This window comes from Ovis aries, chromosome 1 (assembly GCF_016772045.2).
Source record: "Ovis aries strain OAR_USU_Benz2616 breed Rambouillet chromosome 1, ARS-UI_Ramb_v3.0, whole genome shotgun sequence".
NCBI lineage: Eukaryota > Metazoa > Chordata > Mammalia > Artiodactyla > Bovidae > Ovis > Ovis aries.
Window position 1 is genome coordinate 113,848,091 of NC_056054.1, and position 20,702 is coordinate 113,868,792.

At 43.3% G+C, this 20,702-nt stretch overlaps 1 protein-coding gene across 2 annotated transcripts in view; it reads left to right on the forward strand.

Moving 5' to 3' along the window:
• C1H1orf226 (chromosome 1 C1orf226 homolog) overlaps positions 1-20,702 on the forward strand; it is a 359,016-nt gene that overhangs the window by 305,509 nt on the left and 32,805 nt on the right. For both annotated transcript variants that reach the window (XM_012185108.5, XM_004002706.6), the window contains exon 6: positions 4-145. In XM_012185108.5, the coding sequence (XP_012040498.1) occupies positions 4-145 (142 nt within the window). The remainder of the gene's footprint in view (positions 1-3; positions 146-20,702) is intronic.

The window sequence follows — 20,702 nt, forward strand, 5'->3', positions numbered from 1 at the left end:
CAGAGCCAAGCTATGCGAATCGTCCGGACGGTGGGGCAGGCCTTTGAGGTCTGCCACAAGCTGAGCCTACAGCACACCCAGCAGAATGCTGATGGCCAGGAAGACGGGGAGAGCGAGAGGAACAGCAGCAGCTCAGGAGACCCAGGTAGGCACGGTCGCTGCTGTGGATGCGGAAGAACAGGCAGGTGGGTACGCAATGTGGGTGGTGGGTCATTCCCCCAAGCCCAGAGCAACCACTTCACCTAAAAAACATTTTCTCTGTTTCTCTCTAGATTCTAAATTTTCTTTACAGAATGTGTGTTACTTTTATAACAGAAAATTAAAGATGTTTAAACTATCAAACAAAGAAGCATTTAAACTGGATATCAGGAAACACATTTTAACAGTAGAGCTGCTTATACTACCAAATCAGATCCCAAAGAAAATTTTCATACAAAATCACCTTCATAAAACAAATAAGATAATTTTCAATTATCTAAGTAGGTTTTTTTCCTACTTCTAAATTCTGTAGTTCTGTAAACCCTCAGGGTAGACATTATTCCAGTATCTCCAGTCTTCAAGTCTCATTAAAAGTCAGGAGCAAGACCAGGGTGTCTTTTATCCTCTCTCTAACAGTAAATGTGCAAGAAGCAAGAAGTATGAATATTAGGTAAAAAGTTAATATTGTTTATATTTTTATGTGGGAAACCCATGAAAATAAACTGAAAGCTATTAGATAGAAATAAGAGAATTTCAAGGTAAGGTCCAGTAAATACATTTAGATAGCTGTGGTTTCTTGTTCCAGCATCAACCAGTTGGAAGTCATGGTGGAAGAAAATATCCACTGAAGTAACTATTTTTAATCTTTAAAAACTTTTTTATCTTAAAAAAGATAAAATACCTGAATAATCATAATAAAATATATATGTTTATATGAAGAAATCAAATAGTTGAAAAGTTCTTGGTTGGGAAATCTCAACATCATACAAATGTTAATTCTCCTTACGTTAACCTATAAATTTAACATTATAATATAAATTTTTATCAGCAAAGTAGGCACCTTGGTAAGCTATCATATTTAAAACTATAGGCTACAGATAAAGAGAGTGCTCAGAGGAAAATCAAAGGTTTAATTATTTACAGTAATAGATGATCAATCATGAAAATCAAATTAATTAAACATTCAATTCAAGAAGTTAGAAAATGGCAAAAGATGTCTCCCTTTGCAAAAGGCAGTTTTGCTAAGTGATGAAGGATAGAGATTTTCAGTTTCCATTCAAGTTGCACTGGTCACTAGCTGTGTGATTTTGGGCAAATTCCATAACCTCTCTGTGCCTTAGTTTCCTCTTCTGGAAAAAGTAGGAATAACAATAGGATCTTCCTCATAGAATTATTGTGTTGATTGGATAAGCAGGTATATTTAAAATGCCAAATCTGGTACTTGGCACGTGGTAAACACCAAATACATGTCAGTTCAGTTCAGCTGACTCTCTGCGACCCCATGAATCGCAGTATGCCAGGCCTCCCTGTCCATCACCAGCTCCCGGAGTTCACTCAGACTCACGTCCATAGAGTCAGTGATGCCATCCAGCCATCCCATCCTCGGTCGTCCCCTTCTTCTGCCCCCAGTCCCTCCCAGCATCAGAGTCTTTTCTAATGAGTCAACTCTTCGCATGAGGTGGTCAAAGTACTGGAGTTTCAGCTTTAGCATCATTCCTTCCAATGAACACCCAGGACTGATCTCCTTCAGAATGGACTGGTTGGATCTCCCTGCAGTCCAAGGGACTCTCAAGAATCTTCTCCAACACCACAGTTCAAAAGCATCAATTCTTCGGCACTCAGCTTTCTTCACAGGCCAACTCTCGCATCCATACATGACCACTGGAAAAACCATAGCCTTGACTAGATGGATCTTTGTTGGCAAAGTAATGTCTCTGCTTTTAGCTATTATAATTTTTTTTAATGGGAAAAAGCAAGAATAGGAAAAATCCTAGAAAAGATGAGTGATGACAGAGGAGTGACTTTCCAGGTACAAAAACATACTATAAAGCTGTGAAACTGTGCTGATGCATTAATAAGTGTCTAAGTGGATTGGAATAGAAAGCTCAGAGATGAACTCAGACACACATGTTTACATAGTGTGTGGTAAAGGTAGAAAAAATTTAAAGTTTCACATGCTTTTGACCCCCAAATCACCCTCAAATTCTCTTCTAATAATTCCTCTTAAGGGTATACCCATACATGTGTGAAATGATGCATATATAAAGTTATAAAAATTTGAACTAGCAAGAGGGGATTTTATAATAATTTATGGTTACGAGTAATGAAATATTGTAGAACCTCTAAAAAGGATGAATTAGTTCTCTGTGAACTGATAAAAAATCATCTCCAAGATATTTTGCTGAGTTTTTAAAAAACAAAAACCAAGATGTAGAACTGTGAATTTGTAGCATACCAATAATATTGTATAAAAATATATACATGTAAATATGTGTTTTCATATATGCTCACTATGCATAGAACATCTCCAGAACTGGTAACTGTGGTTCATTCTGGAAAGAGGAGCTAAGTGTCTATACTGGGAGGAAGATTTACTTTTCATTTTTGCAGACCTAGAGCTGGCCACATTGCTCAGAGAACAAAAGCTGATCTGCTCACTTCTGAACTGGAGGATTTGCCCTCGGAGCTGCTAGCAGGATTAGATTGATGCCTTTACATTATTAACTCTTCTTTGTCAATGCCCTGCTCCCTTGTTGGTGCAGAGTCATGGCTACACTTCAAAGGCTTTTGAACCCACAATACAGCTGGCAGCCAGGATGCACATATACAAAGATATTCTAACTGAAAAGTAAAGGGCATTGTCTCTGGTGAAGCCACTTACTCCTGGAGTGAAAGAGGTTGGGCACAGAGAAGTTATCTAGAGGTTGAGTGTTTGAACTTTGTTCTTATCACATAACTGTCTGAGGAGCTTGATGTAGCCTCTATGTACCTAATCAGAAGTGACTTCTCAGCCATTTGCTAAAGAGGGCAGGTTTGGCCTTTTGAAGAGAAAAGCATTTCATAAAGACTACTCTGAGAGCTAGGTCTTCTTCCCCTCCTGCTGTGGGAGCTACTCTTTCCTTCCCCCTCCAGACCCTGCAGGGCTCTTTTGGGTGGGGGTAGGTTGAGATCCAACCAGTCCATCCTAAAGGAGACCAGTCTGGGTGTTCATTGGAAGGACTGATGCTGAGGCTGAAACTCCAGTACTTTGGCCACCTCATGCGAAGATTTGACTCATTGGAAAAGACTCTGATACTGGGAGGGATTGGGGGCAGGAGGAGAAGGGGACGACCGAGGATGAGATGGCTGGATGGCATCACTGACTCGATGGACGTGAGTCTGAGTGACCTCCGGGAGTCGGTGATGGACAGGGAGGCCTGGCATGCTGTGATTCATGGGGTCGCAAAGAGTTGGACACGACTGAGTGACTGAATGGAACTGAACTGAACTGAAGGTTGATATGATTTCCTGTGATACCAGGAAGGATTCTCTTTGGGGAATGAATAGAGATTCCAACGGGGACCCCTTCCTATCATTTTTTCCTTCTTGTCTTCCCCCCGCTCCTCCCCAAGCACCTCCAGCCCATTTTCAGTGCTGATCCACCTGCCAGCGTTTCCTGCGTTTGCCTCCAGGCAGCCATCCTAGTCATTCTCCCCTATCCTGTCTTCTGGGGAGGCTGCCTTCCAGCTCCCACTGTTGCATTCCCTTTCCTGCCCCTTCCCCCAAATTTAAACACCTTTCCCCTCTAGGTCTCTGTGTTCTTTTCACCCTTGACTGGTGCTGCTACCATCAGCATTTAGCCCACCATCTACCAGATACATAGTGTCATCTATCTTCAGTAGAGGACAAGCTCTAGGGTGGGGGGCGTTGGGGGGTAAGGACTACTCTTCACACAATAAATACCTGTTGAATAAAGTGGTAGACATGGTCAATGATTGTGGCAAAGGATGTGTGTCATCTTAGTCATTGTCAGCAGCATTTATTCAGTCTACTCTGGGCCAAAATGAATATGGAGATTGAGTAGAAATTTCAGCAGGGACTGACTTCTCAACAGTCTGCTGGATGAAGAAGGATGACCTTGAGTGGCAGGGGTAGGTAGTGTGTTTTTATGTGTCTGTGTCTGTGTGTGTTCAGTCACTCAGTCATGTCCAACTCTTCACAGCCCTGTGGACTGTAGTCCACCAGGCTCCTCTGTCCATGAGATTTCCCAAAAAGAATTCTGGAGTGGGTTGACCTTTCCTCCTTCAAGGGATCTTGCTGACCCAGGGATCGAACCTGCGTCTCCTGCATCCCCTGTATTGGCAGGGGCATTCTTTACCACTGAGCCACCTGGGAAGTTTGGGAGTAGGTGGAAGTGAGGTCATATGGCTTTGAGGGGGAGACTGGAAGGCTGGAGAGAATGCTGATGGTGATGAGTGATGGTGGCTGAGGCTGCAGGGAGAGACCAGCATGGTAACAGGCTTCTGGCTGTGACAGGTGGTCAGCATTGAGATACTGGGCCCATCAGCTACATGTCCCTCTCCTTTTATAACCTTTTTGGTGATTTTTTTTTTTTTTCAAATTACAGTCCTATACATGAGAGTTCAGCTACTTGGCATCTTCTGTATACCATTCTCCCTAAGAAGAATGTAACTGATGTTCTACATGTGGAAACATCTAGGTTCATTTTAGGAAAACCTGTCAGGCTCAGTATACTTGCTTCAGAGTTTAAGATGTTGAAGCGCTGACTGTGTCTCTTTAAGGAGGCTGAGCATGGCTTGAATGTGCGCTTTGTGTATCATACATCCCCGCAGAGAAAGGGAAGTAGGGAGGCCCTCCCCAACTTGTGTAAGTGAGAATCTGGCCTGTGGGGTGATGTAAACTGTCTTAGGGAGACACACACACATGTACTAATTTTAAGGAATTGGCTCACGTGATGACGGAGGTGTAGAGAGTCCAAAATCTGCAGGGTAAGCTGCAGGCTGAAAACCCAGAAAAGAGTTGCAGTTTAAGTCCTAAAGTGGTCTGCTGGCTGGCACAATCCCTCTTCTTCCAAGGAGGTCTGTCTTTGTTCTGTTAAGACTTTCAACTGATTGATTGGATGAAGCCCAGCTATATTATGGAGGGTAATCTGCTCTATTCAATCTATTGATTTAAATGTTTACTCTCGTATGAAAAATACCTTCACAGCAATATCTAGAATAGTGTTTGGTCAAGTATCGACACCATGGCTCTGCCAAATTTGCCCACAAAATTAACTGTCACAGAAATGAAAAGGCAATGTGGTATGACGGAGGGAGTGCTGAACCCGCAGACTAGAGAAGCAATAGAGAGCTTGGGTTCTGGCACTTTTCAGGAGAATTGTAGGCTTGAATGCTAAGTCAACCATTTCTTAGCAAGGTCAGTCAGTTCAGTCACTCAGTTGTGTCCATTCGCAACCCCATGGACTGCAGCTCTCCAGCCTTCCCTGTCCATCATCAACTCCTGGAGCTGGCTCAAACTCATGTCCATCCAGTCGGTGATGCCATCCAACCGTCTCATCCTCTGTCGTCCCCTTCTCCTCCTGCCCTCAATCTTTCCCAACATCAGGTCTTTTCTAATGAGTCAGCTCTTCACATCGGGTGGCCAAGGTATTGGAGCTTCAGCTTCAGCATCAGTCCTTCCAATGAACACCCAGGACTGGTTTCCATTAGGATTGATTAGTTTGACCTCCTTGCAGTCCAAGAGACTGTCAAGGGTCTTCTCCAACACTACAGTTTTAAAAGCATCGATTCTTCAGCGTTCAGCTTTCTTTATGGTCCAACTCTGACATTCATATGACTACTGGAAAAATCATAGCTCTCACTATATGGACCTTTGTCAATAAAGTAATATCTATGATTTTTAATATGCTGTCTAGTATGGTCAGAGCTTTTCTTCCATGGAGCACGCATCTTTGAATTTCATGGCTGCAGTCACCATCTGCAGTGAGTTTGCAGCCCCCCCAAAATAAAGTCTGTCACTGTTTCCATTGTTTTCTCATCTATTTGCCATGAAGTGAGGAGACAGAATGCCATGATCTTCATTTTTTGAATGTTGAGTTTTAAGCCAGCTTTTTTTCACTCTCCTCTTTCAGTTTCTTCAAAAGCTCTTTAATTCCTCTTCACTTTCTGCCATAAGGGTGGTGTCATCTGCGTATCTGAGGTTATTGATATTTCTCCCAGCAATTTTGATTCCGACTTGTTCTTCATCCAGCCTCACATTTTGCAAGATGTACTCTGCATATAAGTTAAATAAGCAGGGTGACAGTATACAGCCTTGACGTACTTCTTTCCCAATTTGGAACCAGTATGTTGTTCCATGCCCAGTTCTAACTTTTGCTTCTTGACCTCATACAGATTTCTCACAAGGCAAGTAAGGTGATCTGGTATTCCCATCTCTTAAAGAATTTTCCACAATTCTCTTGAAGAATTATTGTCATCCACACAGTCAAAGGCTTTGGCGTGGTCAATAAAGCAAAAGTAGATGTTTTTCTAGAACTCTCTTGCTTTTTTGATGATCCAACAGATGTTGGTTAATTTGATCTCTGGTTCGTCTGCCTTTTCTAAATCCAGCTTGAACATCCTGAAGTTTTTGGTTTACATACTGTTGAAGCCTGGCTTGGAGAATTTTGAGCATTACTTTGCTAGCACATGAGATGAGTTGTGTGGTAGTTTGAGCATTCTTTGGCATTGCCTTTCTTTGGGATTGAAATGAAAACTGACCTTTTCCAGTCCTGTGGCCACTGCTGAGTTTTCCAAATTTGCTGGCATACTAAGTGCAGCACTTTCACAGCATCATCTTTCAGGATTTGAAATAGCTCAACTGGGATTCCGTCACCTCCGCTAGCTTTGTTTGTAGTGATGCTTCCTAAGGCCCACTTGACTTTGCATTCCAGGATGTCTGGCTCTAGGTGAGTGATCACACCATCGTGATTTTCCGGGTCGTGAAGATCTTTTTTGTACAGTTCTTCTGTGTATTCTTGTCACCTCTTGTTAGTATCTTCTGCTTCTGTTAGGCGCATACCATTTCTGTCCTTTATTGAGCCCATCTTTGCATGAAATGTTCCCTTGGTATCTCTGATTTTCTTGAAGAGATCTCTAGTCTTCCCCATTCTATTGTTTTCCTCTCTTTCTTTACATTGATCACTGAGGAAGGCTTTCTTATCTCTCCTTGCTATTCTTTGGAACTCTGCATTCAGATGGGTATCTTTCCTTATTGCCTTTGCTTTGGCTTCTCTTCTTTTCACAGCTATTTGTAAGGCCTCCTCAGACAACCATGTTGCCTTTTAACATCTTTTTCTTGGGGATGGTCTTGATTCCTGCCTTCTATACAATGTCATGAACCTCTGTCCATAGTTCTTCAGGCACTCTGTCTATCAGATCTAATGACTTGAATCTATTTCTCACTTCCACTGTATAAGCAATTTGATTTAAGTCATAGCTGAATGGTCTAGTGGTTTTCCCTACTTTCTTCAATTTAAGTCTGAATTTTGGAATAAGGAATTCATGATCTTAGCTGGGTGATCCTTGGCAAACTTTCTAGTCTTTCTAGATCTTTCTTATCTGCTAGCTAGGTGTTGGGAGGTAATGCAGGTAAATCAGCATTATCCTAGCATACAGTACACTCTAAATACATGTTAGCCATTGTCTAGTTCTCCAGTTCAGTATCTCAACTCCATGACCTCCTGTATGCTGTGAGGACAGTGGACAAGATCTCTGAAGTCCCATGGTTTTATGAGAGAGTCGCATCAGATGAACAATCAGGCACCATGTGGTGTGGTGTGGTGCCATGGCCAGGGTGTGAAACCGCCTTTGAGAATCAGTGTTTGGAATTCTACAGATCTGGAATGGGAAACGTTTTCTTATCAGGCCCCAAAGTCACTTCCTCTTTTCAGCCCCACTTGCTTCCTTACTGTCTGTAAGCCACTAGGAACACATTCCTTTTTACCGTAAATGCTTTTTCCGTAAATGCTTTCTCTAGAAGCATTTATTGACTCCATTAGGGTTTTTCTCTGTAATGGGCACCTTGAAGCTTCAGAGTGGAACTGTGGGCTGGCAGCTTTTCCTTTTAAGGAGTCTTGCTTCCACATTAGGGAGCTTTCATTTAATTCGGTGTTTATCTTTCCAGTAGAGCTGCCCCAGGCAGGCCCTTTGTTGTGCAGAGGAAACTTGTTTACTCTGGAGGAATCCAAATGTGTGGAGGCTTTGCTGTCGTCTTTGATGTCTTGCGGGCCCTTCCCCTTCTGGGTTTTTCAGCAGCGCCTTTAATGAAGGTCCTCGCTTTCATTGTGTGTGCTGCCTCTCTTTCTCTCTCTGTCTGCTTTTCTTTCCTCCCTCATTCCCACCATTCCCTACCCTGGGGGAGATTTATCCTTTGTATCTTTTGGCAGCAGCTGCCCTTGGCCATTCCTCTGGGGCTCAGAGCCAGGTGGGGCCTCTGCCCCTGTTCTGCTCGCCTTGCTTTGCCCTGTGCAGTTTCTGACTCCTGGACAGGTTTCCTGGGAGAGATCCTGTTCCCCTGGAGGCATCTGTCTTCCCACGGCAGACTGTCCAACGTAGAGAAGGGCTTGGAGCCCTTTGGAGATTAGAGCGTCTTAAAACAGGACTCATGTCATCTAGACAGTGACCAGTGGCTCAGGAGTATTTACTGTGTACCTGTTACACCTGCCAGACCCGGGCATCTGGCTTATTCAAGCAGGCACACCCCTGATGTCCTGTCACTTCCGGGCTCCCACCATACCTGCCCTTCCGTCACAGCACGCTCCCACTGCCTGATGCTTTGTTTCTCCTTAGTTTCAGTCCCCTTCCTTCATTCAGTGGATATTTATTAGTTTGCCCAGATGCAAGGCTCGATTCTGGGAACTGGGAATACTGTGAAGAAGGCAACAAGGTTCCTGCTGGTGAGGAACTCACATTGGAAGTCGGGGTGGAGGATCCAACAGATGACACACGAGGCCTTTTTAGGGGATGTCTGTGCAATGAAGAAGGTAAAGCAGGGTGGCTGAGGCTATGGGTGGAAGCGGTGAGCCTGCTGGGAGGCAAGGTGGTGCAATGGTTAAAAGTACCAAGCTTAAAGCCAGACTGGCGGGCTTTTAGCCTTGGCTTCGGTCTTACTAGCTGTGTGCCTCAGTTTCTTTATCTGTCTAATGGAAATAATAATAGTGCCTAACTTTCAGGGTGGTTACAAGGATAAGTAAGTTCATAATACATGTACATCCCTTAAACTAGTGCCTGGAACACAGTAAGCACTATTTGAGCCTAAGTTATTAATATTGCAATTTTGAGGCCAAAAGTGACCATCTCAAGCAGTTTTGGACTGAGCTGATAATCTTTGGTTCTTTTTTCCCCAACCATTTTGTTTTGAGGCATAACTGATGTGTAAGAAGGTCTGTATTAGTCCAGCATTGCCTATCCATTTCGGCACTGTGACGCTGGTTCACACCCATCTGTGGCCCTGGGCTTGGCCGCAGGCTGCTTCGCCTTCAGCCCTCCCGCTTCCCCGTTGTCCCCGAAGCTTCCATCTTAGTGTCCAGTGTCCTTCTCCTGTCCCAGATGAACCCTTTCACCTGCCTCTGCCTTCTCCTCATCTTGCCTCTTCCTAAACCCTGAGCCATCAGCTCTCTCTCCTGAATCATCATCTGAATCTTTCACTGTGCTTTCTTCTCCACCGCAGATAGATAAGGGCAAGTCTTTTCCATCTTAAAACAAAAATCACACCTTTCTTGTCCCTGCCTCTCCCCCTAGCCTATCTCTTTTCTCTCCTTCATGATCAAACACATTTATCCCCATTGTTGGCATTTTACTCCACCCTTGCCATTAGCCCTTCAACCTCCAGTGATCTGATACCTGCTGCCTACCAATTTTTCCTGAAACAACCAGTCCAGGTCACTGAAAGTGAAAGTGAAGTCGCTCAGTCGTGTCTGACTCTTTGCGACCCCGTGAACTGTAGCCTACCAGGATCCTCCGTCCGTGGGATTTTCCGGGGAAGAGTACTGGAGTGGGGTGCCATTTCCTTCTCCAGGGGATCTTCCCGACCCAGGAATCGAACCCAGGTCTCCCACATTGTAGGCAGACGCTTTACTGTCTGAGCCACAAGGGCCAACTAATTGGCAAATTGAACCAGCCTTTCTCTGCAGTGTGCATCATGGGGAATGAATCACTCCCTTCCCTAGCTCTGGGGCACCGCCCCCCCCCCCCCCCCCCCCCAATCCTGCCACTCTTTCCTTCTTTGTTTGCTAGCTGCTTTCCAGGGTCCTTTCTTGTCACCTGCCCCTTAGGTGACATCCTCAGGGCATTTCTCCTGGGATTAGTCCTTGGTGCCTTTTTTTTTTTTTTTTTACTTTTCACTTCCCATGGTTTTAACTTATGTTTCTCTCTAGGCCAGACCTTTTCTTGAACTCTCCACTTGTGGATAAGGATATGGGTATCTCCAGTTAGCTGTTATAAACTTTCCCAGTTTCATTCTCTTATCCATAATCCTTCTTCTCTGGAATTTTCTGTGTAGGATGCCAGTCTCTGCTCATCACTTAAATCAGAATTGTGAAACTCATAACACATGTATTCCTGTCTCCGCCCTGCCTCTCCTCCGCCTTTCCCTCTTTCCCTCCCCATTCCCTGCCCATAGACGATTAGTGTTCAAGTCCTGTGATCTCTGCCCCCTGAAGATATTCCAGGTTTGTGTTCTTGGCTTTGTGTTATAACCACCTCTTTAGCTTTAGCCCTCATATTTCTCACCTAGAGCACTGCTTTCTATCTTGTCCCTTATAGATCTACCCTCTACATCATCCCTTGGGTAAAATTTGAAGGAATAAAAATCTTTTGGTATCACATGCCTGCTTTTCTTCCTTCAAGATAAAATCTTGACTCTTCTCAGTCAGGTCCCTTCCTACAGGGTCATTTGCAGTGCTTCCACCACGCTGGGGATTTCTCTACATCGGTACCTTTGCCCCTGTCTTGCCCTCTGCCTAGCATACCTCCCAGGGCCTCCCCTCCTCTCTGCCCACTTCTTCTCACTGGGGTCTCCTGCATTGCAGGTGGATTCTTTACCAACTGAGCTATCAGGGAAGCCGTGGTACGCTGACGGTCACACACAATAATATCCCTCCATCTAGCTTATTCTTTCTCTCTACCCTAGCTTTACCCCCCTGGTTCTAACAGATCTGTTACTGTACAGGCATTAGGAGATAGGTTCAGCTTCAGACCATGGCAATAAAGTGAATATCGTAATAAAGTGAGTAACACAAATTTTTTGGTTTTCCAGTGCACATTAATGTTATCTTTACACTATACTAGGGCTTTCCTGATAGCTCAGTTGGTAAAGAACCCACCTGCAATGCAGGAGACCCCAGTTCGATTCCTGTGTCAGGAAGATCCACCAGAGAAGGGAAAGGCTGCCCACTCCAGTGGGCAGTGGAGCCTGGAGCATTCTGTGGACTCAGTGTGTGGGTCACAAAGAGTCAGACATGACTGAGTGACTTTCAGTTTCACTTTACATTATACTGTAGTTTATTAAGTGTAAAATAGTATTATATCTAAAAATATTGTATATACTTTAAAAATAGCTCATTACTAAAATGCTATCACCTGAGCAAACTGTAATCTTTTTGCTGGTAGAGAGTCTTGCCTCAATGCTGATGGTTGCTCACTGATTAGGGTGGTGGTTGCTGAAGATTGGAGAGCTGAGGCAATTTCTTAAAATAAAGCAGCAATGAAGTTTACCACACTGGTTGTTTCATTCACAAATGACTTCTCTGTAGCATGCTGTGCCATTTTAATAGTGCTTTACCTATGGTAGAATTTCTTACAAAATTGAAATCAGGCCTCTCAAACCCTGCCACTGCTTTATCAATCAAGTCTATGTAATATTCCAAACCTTTTGTTGTCCTTTTAATCGTCTTTACACATCTTTACCAGAAGTAGATTCCATCTCAGGAAACCACTGTGGTCATCCATAAGAAGCAATTCCTCATCTGCTCAGGTTTATCATGAGCATTCAGCCACATCTTCAGCCTGCCCTTCTTATGCTAATTCCCTTGCTATTTCCACCATCTCTGCAGTTATTTCCTCCACTGAAGTTTTGAACCCCTCAAATTCATCCATGACGTTGGAATCAGCTTCTTCCAAACTCCTGTTCATGGAGACATTTTGGCCTCTTCACATGAATCAGAATGTTCTTAATGGCATCTGGAATGGTGAATCCTTTCCAGTTAGGGCCTTCAATTTATTTTGCCCAGATTCATCAGAAGAATTGCTATTTATGGAAGCTATAGCATTATGAAATGTACTTCCTAAATAATATATTTTATTATTATTAATAATAGTTTTTCCTAAATAATAAGACTCAAAGTTGAAATTACTCCTTGATCCATGGGCTGCAGAATGAGTGTTGCACTAGCAAGCATGAAAACGACATTAATCTCACTGTACATCTCCATCAGAGCCTTAGGTGATGGGGTGCATTGTCAGTGAGCAGTAACAATTTGAAAGGAATCTTTTTTAAGCAGTAGGTCTCAACAGTGGGCTTAAAATATCAAGTAATCATGTTGTCAACAGATGTGCTGTTATCTAGGCTTTGTTGTTCCATTTGTAGGGCACAGGCAGGGTAGACGTAGCATAATTCTTAAAGGCCCTAGGATTTTCAATGGTAAATAAACATGGGCTTCAACTTGAAGTCACCAGCTACATTAGCTCTGTTAATAACAAGAGTCAGCCTGTCCTTTGAGGTTTTGAAGTCTGGCATTGACTTATCCTCTCTAGCTATGAAAGTCCTGAATGGCAGCATCTTTCCAATGTAAGGCTGTTTCCATTATGTGGAAAACCTGTTATTTAGTGTAGATACCTTCATTAGTGATCTTAGCTCGATCTTCTGGATAACTTGCTGCAGCTTCTACATCAGCATTTGTTTGTACTTTTTTTTTTTTTTTTTTTAATGGTTATGGCTTCTTTCCTTAAACCTCATGAACCAACCTCCGCTAGCTTCAAACTTTTCTTCTGCAGCTTTCTAACTTTTCTCAGGCTTTATAGAATTTAAGAGAGTTAGGGCTTTGCTCTGATTTAGGCATTCACAGCTTGGCTCACTGTTGCAGTAAGCCTTGCTTTTGACCTGTTTTGGCTTTCAACATTCCTTCCTCGGTTAGCTTAATCCTATGAAACTTTAGATTTAAAACTGAGAGAGATGTGACTCTTCCTTTCATTTGAATACTTAAAGGCCAGTGTAGGTTATTACTTGGCCTAGTTTCAATATTGTTGTGTCTTAGGGAACAGGGAGGCCCAAGAAGAAAGCGCAGTGGTGGTAGAGAGGAATGGGGGGCAGAAATGGCAGCAAGTGAAGCAGTCAGGTACACACTGCTATATTTAAAACAGATAACCAGTAAGGAGCCATCGTATAGCACAGGGAACTCTGCTCAGTGTTGTGTGGCAGGCTGGATGGGAGGGGAATTTGGGGGAGCATAGACACATGTATATGTATGGCTGAGTCCCTTTGCTGTCCACCTGGAAAATACTTTCAGTCTGAATATTATATAATACTATATCACATTTGTAAAAAATAAAACACATTTGTTAAGTTTACTGTCTTATATGGGTACAGTTTATGCTGCCCCCAAAATAATTACAATAGTAATATTGAAGATTATACAGAGTGAAGAAGATCAGAAAAACAAATACCATATACTAATGCATATATATGGAATCTGGAAAAGTGGTACTGATGAACGTATTTGCAGGGCAGAAATAGAAACACAGACATAGAGAGTGGACTTGTGGTCATAGTAGGTAAAGGAGAGGGTAGGACAGATTGAGAGAGTAGCATTGAAATACACACGTATGAAATATCCATGTGTGAGATGGAAAGCTCGTGGGAAGGTTGCTGTATAACTCAGGGAGTTCAGCCTGGTGCTCCATGACGACCTAGAGAGGTGAGATGTGGGGAGTGGGGTGGGAGGGAGGCTCAAGAGAGAGGAAGATATATGGATACTTATGGCTGATTCACGTTGTTGTACCACAGAAACCAGCACAACATTGTAAAACAATTAACCTTCAATTAAAAATTAAAAAAATTTTTTTAAAGATCACTGATCACAGATCATAACAGACAATGAATAGCAACTAATAACAGACAATGAAAAAGTTTGAAATATTGCGAGAATTACCAAAACATGACACAGAAGCACAAAGTAAGCAAATGCTGTTAGAAAAATGGTGCAGATTTGCCAGAAACCTTGAATTTGTAAAAATGAAGTATCTGTGAAGTGTAATAAAATAGGTATGCATGCTCTCTACCCATTAGCTGTATTATATCTGTAAGAATCCAAATGTGATCATCAGAGCACCCTCTGAATGGCAGAAATTGTCTCAGAAAGCAGCCCATAGTTGGTGATTCACTTACATCAGTGTTGGTTTGGAAACTCTACTAGTACAAAGAGAATGGCTGAGAAGTTTATTTTTTAATGACTTCCCCAGAAGCAGAACTAGAATCTCGGAGATTTTTCAGTCCCTTGTGAGTTTCTGGCCTGCATGTCTCCAGACCCTCTGCAGCAGGGTGCTGCTCAGTTCTCATTACAGTCAATCCCCTACGTATGAATGAATTCTGGTCTGAGTGTGTGTGTAAGTCCAACAAAGTTAGTCTAGGTACCGAGCTAACACAATCAGCTATATAGTACTGCACTGTAGTAGATTTATAATACTTTTCACCCAAATAATACATAAAAGACAAACACACACAAAAATTTTTTAATTGTATGGTACAGTACCTTGAAAAGTACAGTGGTTCCAGCCACGTCACTGCCTCTTTTACACTTCCTTCTGTACCTCCAGGCTTAAAATAAAGAGACTACTCTGTACGGTGCTGTTCAGTAAAGTACACAGAAGCACAACCACTTATGGAGGATGTGCTCATGTGACAGTGTATACCAGACATGTGAACTAACTCATAACTTACATGATTGGCGATGTGAATGCACATCTGCATCTTTGAAAGCTTGCAACTTGAAGGTCTGTATGTAGGGAACTTACTGTATTAGGATTTCCAGGGCTGAGGGGCAGCCTCCCTGTATAGCTCACTTCCCTGTTTTGTACCCTGTGATACACTGTTTCTTTTGTAAATATTTACTAAACACCTTCTCTGTGCCAGATCCATGGGAGATGTGAATGAAACACACGCTTGGCCTCAAGATCAGAAGGACACAGTTGATATTGCTTTTGCTAATTAAGAGCACTTGACAGATGGCTCCCCAGTGCTGTGGAAGCCAGTCTCCCCCGATGACTGATGGAAAGCTCTCCTCAAGTGCAGGCCCATTTCACCCTGTTCGTTCCTCTAGGGGCAAGGAGAACCAGATGCTCAATTCCCAGCACTATCTGGCTACTGAGAAATAGATGCTAGTTATCCATCAGTCCTCCCTGTCACAGGGTAAACCTCTGCATTGTCAAGAAGGTCACTTCTGGGTGCAGCAGGTGGTAAAAAGCAGCCTGCTCTCTGTGCTCCTGCTGGCTGGTTGACAAAGAAGCAGAATACTGCCCTGCTGGGCCATGGTCCAGGGTCTTCCTTTCTGCTACATGCCATCGCAACACTCAACAGTCATCTCCCAGCTCCTAGAGCAGCCAGAAGGAAAACCAAGCACACTGTTTGCTTCTGAAATACTAGGCTGTGGGAAATGAATTTTAAAAACAGTAGATAGGCTACCCACTCCAGTATTTGGGGGCTTCCCTTGTGGCTCAGCTGGTAAAGAATCCTCCTGCAATGTGGGAGACCTGGGTTTGACCCCTGGGCTGGGAAGATCCCCTGGAGAAGGGAAGGACTACCCACTCCACTGTCGTGGCCTGGAGAATCCCATGGACTGTAGAGTCCATGGGATCAAAAAGAGTCAAGACACGACTGAGCGGCTTTCACTCTTTCACTTTCATGTGTATATGCATCAGGGACTCACTTGGCTGTACAGCTGAAACTAGCATAATGTTTTAAATCAACTATATTCCAGTAAGGGCCTCCCTAGTGGCTCAGTGGTAAAGAATCTGCCTGCAATGCAGGAGACATAAGAGATGCAGTTTCGATCCCTGGGTCGAGAAGATCCTCTGGAGTACGAGATGGCAACCTACTCCAGTATGCCGGCCAGGAAAATCCCATGGACAGAGGAGCCTGGCAGGCTACAGTCAGTGGGGTCGCAGAGTCAGAGATGACTGAGCACACACACAAACACACATACTCCAATGAAAACTTTAAAGAATAAAATGATTTTTGAATGTTAAATAAATACATATATACACACATACCAGGCTTGCTTCCCCAGATGACTCATGTGGGTTTGCATGAGAAGACTTGTTAGAACTATTTGTACTACAAGGCAGGCCCACCAATGACCAAAGCCTGGTTCCCTGAGTTGGCTTAAGGTTTAGGGGATCAACACTTCATACTCCCTACTTATATTACTCTGTGCAGTTTTACAATTGGTGCTTAGTCTCTGAAAGTTTTTAAGTTTTATTTGAAGACTGTTAGTGATGAACCTAATCCTGAATGTAGAGAAAAAGGTGTTTCCTGGGAAATGCCTGAGAATCGCCAGTTGTTTCTACAGAGACCAAGAAAGAGAGAAGAGCAGAGAATGAAGAAAAATAAGAAACAGTAGGACTTTCATACATTTGCTGAGCATGTGATCAGAGACACGGTCAGTGGGAAGAAGCAAGTGGGAATAGACAAAGCATGACAAACCAGCCGCCTGTCTCTCCTGTGCCACTGCCACTGCCTCCAGGCCCGTCCCTGGCTTCTGTTCTTGAAGGAGGACAGTCAGAGACAGGGTCTGAGGATCAGAGACAGATACTGTGTGGGCTGGGGCCTCAAATCTCCTCAGTTCCACACCCTTCCCCCCAGGCCTGCAACCCTCCCACCCATTCTAACTCAGCCTCCATGTAGAGTTGAAGGAACTGGGGCCCAGGGAGTGAGGTGATTTACTCCTTTCCTGACAGCCTGATAGGAGTGTGGTGGAGGAAACCCCTACCTCTCTGGATACCCCATTCAAGGTTATTCAAATGGTAAAGAATCTACCTGCAATGCAGGAAACCGGGGTTCAATCCCTGGGTCTGGAAGGTACCCTGGAGAAGGAAATGGCTAACCACTCCAGTGTTCTTCCCTGGAGAATTCCATGGACAGAGAAGACTGATGGGCTTCAGCCTGTGGGGTTGCACAGGATTGGACACAATTAAAGCAACTTAGGATGCATGCATGCTTCAATACAAAATAAAAATTTCTAAAAATACACCACAAATAACAAGATGGCAGAGTAGAAGGACATGCACTCATCTTCTCCTGCAGAACTCCAAAATTACAACTTGCTGCTGAACAACCATCAACAGGAGAACGTTGGATCCCACCAAAAGAGATACCCCATGTCTAAGGGCAAAGGAGAACCCCCAGCAAGGCAGTAGGAGGGGTGAAATCATGTTTAGAATCAAACCCCATACCCATCAGAGATGCTCGAAGGGCTCAAGCAAACCTTGTACACACCATGACCCAGAGACCCCAGAGACTGAGCCAGAACTGTGTTTTAGTCTCTCCTGTGGAGGTATGGGTCAGCAGTGGCCTACTGCAGGGGCAGGGGCTCTGGGTGCAGCAGGCCTGGGTATGGCATAAGCCCTCTTGGAGGAGGTCATCATTAACCCCACCATAGAGCTGCCAGAACTTACACAGGACTGGGAAACAGACTCTTGGAGGGCACAAACAAAACCTTGTGCACACCAGGACCCAGGAGAAAGGAGCAGTGACTCCACAAGAGACTGACCCACACTTGCCTGTGAGTGTCCAGGAGTCTCTGGCAGAGGCGTGCCTGGGCAGTGACCTGCTGCAGGGTCGGGGGCACTGAGTGCAGCAGTGCATGCATGGGAACTTTTGAAGGAGGTCGCCATTATCTTCATTACCTCCACCATAGTTTGCCCTCAGGTCAAACAACAGGGAGGGAACACAGCCCCGCCCATCAACAGAAAATTGGATTAAAGATTTACTGAGCATGGCCCTGCCCATCAGAACAAGACCAAGTTCCCCCCCACCCCCACCAGTCAGTCTCTCCCATCAGAAAGCTTCCATAAGCCTTTTATCCTTCGCCATCAGAGGGCAGACAGAATGAAAACCACAGTCACAGAAAACTAACCCAAACTGATCGCCTGGAAAACAGCCTGTCTACCTCAATGAAACTATGAGCCATGCCGTGTAGGGCCACCCAAGACAGACGGGTCATGGTGGAGAGTTCTGACAAAACGTGGTCCACTGGAGAAGGCAGTGGCAAACCACTTTAGTATTCTTGCCTTGAGAACCCCATGAATAGTATGAAAAGGCAAAAAGATAGGACAATGAAGGATGAACTCCCCAGGTCGGCAGGTGCCCACTATGCAACTGGAGATCAGTGGAGAAATAACTCCAGAAAGAATGAAGAGATGGAGCCAAAGCAAAAACAACACCCAGTTGTAGATATGACTGGTGATGAAAGTAAAGTCTGATGCTATAAAGAGCAATATTGCATAAGAACCTAGAATGTTAGGTCCATGAATCAAGGTAAATTGGAAGTGGTCAAACAGGAGATGGCAAGAGTGAACATTGGCATTTTAGGAATCAGCAAACTAAAATGGACTGGAATGGGCAAATTTAACTCAGATGACCATTATTATATCTACTACTGTGGGCAAGAATCCCTTAGAAGAAATGGAGTAGCCATCATGGTCAACAAAAGAGTCCAAAATGCAGTACTTGGATGCATTCTCAAAAACAACAGAATGATCTCTGTTCGTTTCCAAGGCAAACCATTCAATATCATGGTAATACAAGTCTATGCCCCAACCAGTAATGCTGAAGAAGCTGGAGTTGAACAGTTCTTTGAAGACCTGCAAGACCTTTTATTTTATTTTTTTTTTAGTTTTTATTTTTAAATTTTAAAATCTTTAATTCTTACATGCATTCCCAAACATAACATCTTTCTGGGTCATCCCCATGCACCAGCCCCAAGCATGCTGCATCCTGCGTCAGACATAGACTGGTGATTCAATTCACATGATAGTATACATGTTAGAATGTCATTCTCCCAAATCATCCCACCCTCTCCCTCTCCCTCTGAGTCCAAAAGTCCGTTATACACATCTGTGTCTCTTTCCCTGTCTTGTATACAGGGTCGTCATTGCCATCTTCCTAAATTCCATATATATGTGTTAGTATACTGTATTGGTGTTTTTCTTTCTGGCTTACTTCACTCAGTATAATCGGCTCCAGTTTCATCCATCTCATCAGAACTGATTCAAATGAATTCTTTTTAACGGCTGAGTAATACTCCATTGTGTATATGTGGATTGGAAGAATCAATATAGTGAAAATGAGTATACTACCCAAAGCAATTTACAAATTCAATGCAATCCCTATCAAGCTACCAGCCACATTTTTCACAGAGCTAGAACAAATAATTTCAAGATTTGTATGGAAATACAAAAAACCTCGAATAGCCAAAGCAATCTTGAGAAAGAAGAATGGAACTGGAGGAATCAACTTGCCTGACTTCAGGCTCTACTACAAAGCCACAGTCATCAAGACAGTATGGTACTGGCACAAAGACAGACATATAGATCAATGGAACAAAATAGAAAGCCCAGAGATAAATCCACACACATATGGACACCTTATCTTTGACAAAGGAGGCAAGAATATACAATGGAGTAAAGACAATCTCTTTAACAAGTGGTGCTGGGAAAACTGGTCAACCACTTGTAAAAGAATGAAACTAGATCACTTTCTAACACCACACACAAAAATAAACTCAAAATGGATTAAAGATCTAAATGTAAGATCAGAAACTATAAAACTCCTAGAGGAGAACATAGGCAAAACACTCTCAGACATAAATCACAGCAGGATCCTCTATGATCCACCTCCCAGAATTCTGGAAATAAAAGCAAAAATAAACAAATGGGATCTAATTAAAATTAAAAGCTTCTGCACAACAAAGGAAAATATAAGCAAGGTGAAAAGACAGCCTTCTGAATGGGAGAAAATAATAGCAAATGAAGCAACTGACAAACAACTAATCTCAAAAATATACAAGCAACTTATGCAGCTCAACTCCAGAAAATAAACGACCCAATCAAAAAATGGGCCAAAGAACTAAATAGACATTTTCCAAAGAAGACATACGGATGGCTAACAAACACATGAAAAGATGCTCAACATCACTCATTATTAGAGAAATGCAAATCAAAACCACAATGAGGTACCACTTCACACCAGTCAGAATGGCTGCGATCCAAAAATCTGCAAGCAATAAAAGGAACCTCCTGCACTGTTGGTGGGAATGCAAACTAGTACAGCCACTATGGAAAACAGTGTGGAGATTCCTTAAAAAATTGCAAATAGAACTACCTTATGACCCAGCAATCCCACTTCTGGGCATACACACCGAGGAAACCAGAATTGAAAGAGACACATGTACCCCAATGTTCATCGCAGCACTGTTTATAATAGCCAGGACATGGAAACAACCTAGATGTCCATCAGCAGATGAATGGATAAGAAAGCTGTGGTACATATACACAATGGAGTATTACTGCAAGACCTTTTAGAACTAACATCCAAAAAAGATGTCCTTTTCATTATAGGGGACTGGAATGCAAAAGTAGGAAGTCAAGAAAACACCTGGAGTAACAGGCAAATTTGGCCTTGGGGTACAA